At 38.2% G+C, this 5451-nt stretch overlaps 1 protein-coding gene across 1 annotated transcript in view; it reads left to right on the forward strand.

The window, feature by feature from the left end:
• hivep3a (HIVEP zinc finger 3a) overlaps nt 1-2066 on the forward strand; it is a 25081-nt gene extending 23015 nt beyond the window's left edge. The window contains exon 7 of the mRNA XM_050034603.1: nt 761-2066. Coding sequence (XP_049890560.1) covers nt 761-1291 — 531 coding nt within the window. The 3' untranslated portion in view covers nt 1292-2066. The remainder of the gene's footprint in view (nt 1-760) is intronic.
• Nucleotides 2067-5451: the final 3385 nt, after the last annotated feature.

The following is a 5451-nucleotide window of genomic DNA, read 5'->3' on the forward strand; positions in this document are numbered from 1 at the left end:
AAGGATCTTTGACATAAAGGGAAGATTAGATATTGGTCTATAGTTGGCTAACACCTCTGGATCCAGGGTGGGCTTTTTTAGTAGAGGTTTAATTACAGCTACCTTAAAAGACTGTGGTACATAGCCTGTTAATAAGGATATATTGATCATATCTAATATATGAGTGTTAACTAAAGGAAAGACCTCCTTAAGTAGCCTAGTTGGCAATCTGAGCCTGTCAGTGGCAAAAACGAACACTTTTAATGGACGTAAATCGACGGTGCAGGGATGACATTACAGCCTGTTTCGTCCCTGCTAGCTGCGGCCTTCTCTCTCAATGTTGGACCAGTTTCAAAACACATGGGAGCATAGGGTCCAGGTTGAAAGATAATAAAGATGCTAGCTCTTCGCTAATTACTCCCAAAAGAAATATCAGGTCACAATTTAACACATTGGCTAAACTTCTTGAGATGTGCATGTATTGCTTAGGAACAAGGCTCTTTAATCCTCCAGAGACAAAATGTCTGGTCGCTAACTCGCAGCATCTCGCCAGAACTCTGCTTTTAAAAGTTGTTTTCTCAGCACCAAGGCCAAGTAACCATTGAGTCATTGCTATTGATCGACACCATCAACAGTTATGGTCGTTGTTTGCTACAGCACTTTAAATCTGCCTCATTGACCTTCTGTCTTGTCTTTACTGTATTCTATTCATTTTGCTGCTGTAGTGACCTAATTTCTCCAGCAGAACCATTCAACTTTAATTTCATCTGTTTTGTTGTAGTCTGTGGATGAGGTTGGTCTGACCCACATCAGCCCACATCCCACACGCCCTCGGGGAGCCCACAACCTCCTAAGTCACCTCCCTCTGCACTCCCAGCAGCCAGGCAGGTCCCCGAATCTCCTGATTCCCATCGGGGGGATTCACATGATTCAGCCCAGGTCCACCCTCCCTGTGTACAGCCTGGTGAGCAGCCCCATCGCAGCCACATCCAGCCCCGCAGGGACATCCTGGAGACTGAGTGACGCTCCAAAGGGGAGGTTTCCTCTGCTGCAGCGCCAGGATACTCTCAAAGAGACGTCGCCCGGCAGTCGAGCCAGCCCACAGGAGCCCGAGGCATCAGAGGGAGCGTCCGGGAGCAGCCGATCGGACGCTTTATCACACAGAAACACTCGAGGGTGCTTCCAGTCGAGTCCCGGGACAGAGACGAGGCATCTGGAGGTCGACACAGACGCACATATTACAGAGAGGGGTGTTTACCCCGAGACCACCCAAGGCCAAAAAAAGGCTCCTTCCTCCCAGACACAACTCTGATAGGAGGGAGAGCCTGAAGGGACAGTGCAAAAGACTGAAACCAGAGTGTTGTTAAAACAGCGCTGGTTTGGAGATGGAGGACGAAAGGCAAGAGCACTTGAGCACCGCTTCTGAATGACGCTATTATGTAATTATATGAACAATATATATATAGACACTATGTTAGATATGCAGTATGTTTTGTAAATCTTTTTTTACCCTCTTGTTTGATGTCATCGGTGTTAATTTATTTATGTGCTATTATGCAAATTCTGTACTATATGCAAAAGCAGCTGGAATGAAAATAGACAAAGTTTTAATCAGTTTCCCTATTAACCCTTCGACAGCTCTAATATACTATTGCTGTGTTAATGTACTGTATTACCAAAATGGATATAGAAAGGTACTACAAATATTTATTCACCCCGACCAGTATTTTGAAGTGCAATTTTATGTCAAGATTGTGGTTTGAAATGTCATTCTTCTTAAAGGCTGTGATTATTATTATTATTATTATTATTATTGTTATTATTATGATTTGTCAGGTTGTTTTTGTTGTTGTTGTTGTTGTCGTCTTTGTTTGTGTTCAAAGAAGCAGGGTTACGATCACCTCCTTTTCTAATGTCTTCAGGAAAAGAAGTTTCAGATCAAGACATTTGGAGTGCACTGACAAATAATTTGATATCCAGAGGAAACCTGTTTCACGTACATGGTAGCTACGGTACAGTTTTTTTTCATAAACAGATACATGTATTTTTGTGTTGTTGCTTTTATAAATGATACAATCACTCTGTCATTTTCATGTTTACCATTAAACTTCTCATTTTTACAGATTTATATTAAAACTGTGTTCTGTGTGTGGTTTGTGGGTTAATCACTGTTCTTCTTTGCCAGTAGAAGTGGAGGCTGAAAGTACGGGGATCACAGTCCGCACAGATACAGGTACTTTATCCTTCTTCGTTCTCGTCCATAAAAAACATCTCCATTCAAATTAAAACATAATTGAAGTATTGTCAAGAGCGTGCTAAACCAACAGGCGGCGATATAACCATAACTGTTAAGTTCTGTGAAAGAAGAAGATGACATGGACCAATCAGTCTACCTGGAGCAGTGACCTCTGTAGCTCATTGACACCTCTGCTCTTCAAAGTAGTGGATGAAAAACTGTAAGTGTAGGTGTTCACTAGTTTCATTGTAATACTGGAGTTTCTAAATACGAGACAATACCTTGAAAAACATTCAGACATTTATTTTGTTTAACGAATAAAATACAGATAGTTTCAAATGCTGCAACCAGAGATAACTTATTTAATTATTCAATTCTGGTCTAAACTCAAAATTTGAACAGAGAAACAACTTAGTTATAGTGTTTCATCAAAGAAATTATGTCGTCCTGAAACCTGAGCTGCTTTTTGCTAAACATTTTTAATTTCTCCGAGCTATTTGGGATCAGTAGGACCCAATAAGTAAAAAAACGAAATATTGTCAACGATAATAAAGTCCCCATATCCTCAAATGTGATGACAATAAAGTCCCACTGTCCGTAAAGTACTTCCTGATTAACAGGTCTTAACTTGTTACTGTTGCTAAAATTTGTTGCCATATCAAACTACAAACATTGATAATCATAAATAAACAAGTTTCACCCATTAAATGTGATCAGGTTTTGGACATTGTCCACTTTTGTTGGGGTCGGCTGCAGACTGACTTGGCAGTTTGTTTGTTTGTTTTTTTTACATGGATTAGTGTATTGTGCTCTCATAACCACTAGATGGCACAAGAAAGTGTCCATGAACGAGGACAACAGGTGTAAGTTAAGCAGCATCAGGTGCAGCAAACCCAAAATGTGATGTGCTCATATGGACACAGGGTCTCAGAAGGATATGTGTATTAGTGTATTTGTCCATATGTGAACATGTGAGAGGTGCAATATCCCCGTGTAATGTGTGAGGTGCACATGCTGTTTTGACTCTGACTCAGGTATGTAGAATTACAACAGACAAATTCGATAAATGTGTTCCACAACTAAACTCTGTCATGTTTTAGGCATTGTTATGATCACACACAAAAATGAAATAAAATAAATAATCTCGACAAATCCAGTTCAATTAAACAGAGGAATGAACATGAAGGAAAGTTTGCAGGTTGTGTGAGTTCATAGCCAAAGGGCCAGACCAATAAAGACATCTCTCTTTACTGGCGCCGTAAGGATAAACAATAGGACCCACTGTCTGTGTCAACGTGGTAAAATAACAATAATAATAAAATTAAGAAAAAGTAATGTATATAATTTTGCAGCTGTGGGCCTTACAGGGTTAACCCTTTGAAACCTGAGCAAAGTAGCTTGATTTCTTTTAAAAACATGGGAAGAAGGCAACAAACAAAGAAAGAAGAAATTACCCAAATAATTAAAAACAGGAAAATTAGTTTAAAAAAAAGCAAAGTTAAGTGAAGTAAAAAAACTTTTTTTTTTTTAAATAAATAACAAAATGACATGGAAAGGGTGCTTAAAAATTACAATAATGCTCTAACATAATTTCAAAACGTGATAAAAATAATTATAAATATAGTTTTCTGACTTTTGTTTCCTTTTTTCCCTTTTTTTTAAAATAATTCTCGAATTAAATTATATATTTTTTTGCAATTTGTGGGACATTTCCTACCAAGTTACTCATTGCCTTTTTTCGCATATTTTTTTTAAAGAAATCGCACCTATGTGTTCAGGGTTCAAAGGTTTAAATACTTGAGAAAGGCGTCTGAAAGCAGCGCAAGAAAAGTGATGTTGCTCCAGGTTTCAAAGGGTTAAAGAGCCATACACCCAGAAATCCACTTATTAAAAATACAGGAAGTGAGAGTGAGATATTCTGAAGGTATTCAACAGTATTTTATATATGTATATATATATATATATATATATACATATATATGTGTGTGTGTAGGCAGTTATTCACTACAAATCAAGCTAAGTATCATAAACCAACAGATTTTGAATGAATTTATATATTTTGATATGTAAAAGTTGTTTGCATGTTGGATCTTATACAGTTACATCTGTACCAGTGGAATGCAACCTATGGCTCTGGACCCACATGTGGATCTTTATCTCTTAAACAAAACAAAAAGGAAAATTTTCACACATCATTGTTCTACGCCTAAAGTGATTTTACATTCTAAAAATTGTAAAAGCTTTCAACTGAAAATTTTTTTTAACATTTCTTAAACTAAAATGTGTGTCATTCGTCAACACCCTGGCGCCTTTTCCTCTAAATTTTGCCAAACCTTAATGGCCGCTGCTCGTCTGGAGTCTCCCTACTGAGGCTAACTATCGATTCCAAATTAAAAAAAATAGTGTGCTGACAGATTTGTTTGCTTTCCCCACCCAACACTGCAAAGTTAAAGTAGCAAATTATCATGAGTAGCCCACTGCAGAGGCGCCACCTTGTGGTAAAAGATATTAATGAATGCTCAGTGGAGCCATTGGTAATGTTGATAGGCTCATTTATATACTTTCATTAGAAGGCTCAAATATGCTCTGCAGCTCCACACAGTTTTTGTTGTTGTTCTGTTGTCTTGCTTTTTTTTTGGACAAAAATGGCTCTTTTAATAATAAAAGTTGCTGATCCCTGATCTGTACACACCAGTGACATGAAGACAGTCGCCCATAAGTTGCTGCTTTAGTGTTTGGTCACTTCAATAACTGACAGAAGACACTGAAACTAATTTCTACCAAAGAAAAAGTCTACTTCACTTTTCACAGTGTGCTGTGTGAATTAAAAACAAAGAGATGTTGCTGTTGAATTTCTTTTAAATGTAATTTTCAATGCTTTGAGCAACACAAAATGTTAGTACTTGGGTACGCCCTGATGAAGGTCTAATACAGGGGTCGGCAACCATTACAATTAAAAGAGCTATTTTTGGCCAAAAAAAGGAAAAAAATATCTGTGTCGAGCTGCAAAGCATATTTTGCCTTATAATGAAGGTATCAACATTACCAATGGCTCCAAATGAGCATTCCCTAATATCTTTTACCACAAGATGGCTCCTCTGCAGTGGGCTACTCATGATTATTTGCTACTTTAACTTTGCAGTGTTGGGCGGGGAAAGCACACAAATTCTCTGTCTTCCTTTCATGGATCTGTAATCCATAGTTAGCCTCGCTAGGGAGACTCAAGACGAGCCATC

This window comes from Epinephelus moara, chromosome 22 (assembly GCF_006386435.1).
Source record: "Epinephelus moara isolate mb chromosome 22, YSFRI_EMoa_1.0, whole genome shotgun sequence".
In the NCBI taxonomy this organism is placed as follows: domain Eukaryota; kingdom Metazoa; phylum Chordata; class Actinopteri; order Perciformes; family Serranidae; genus Epinephelus; species Epinephelus moara.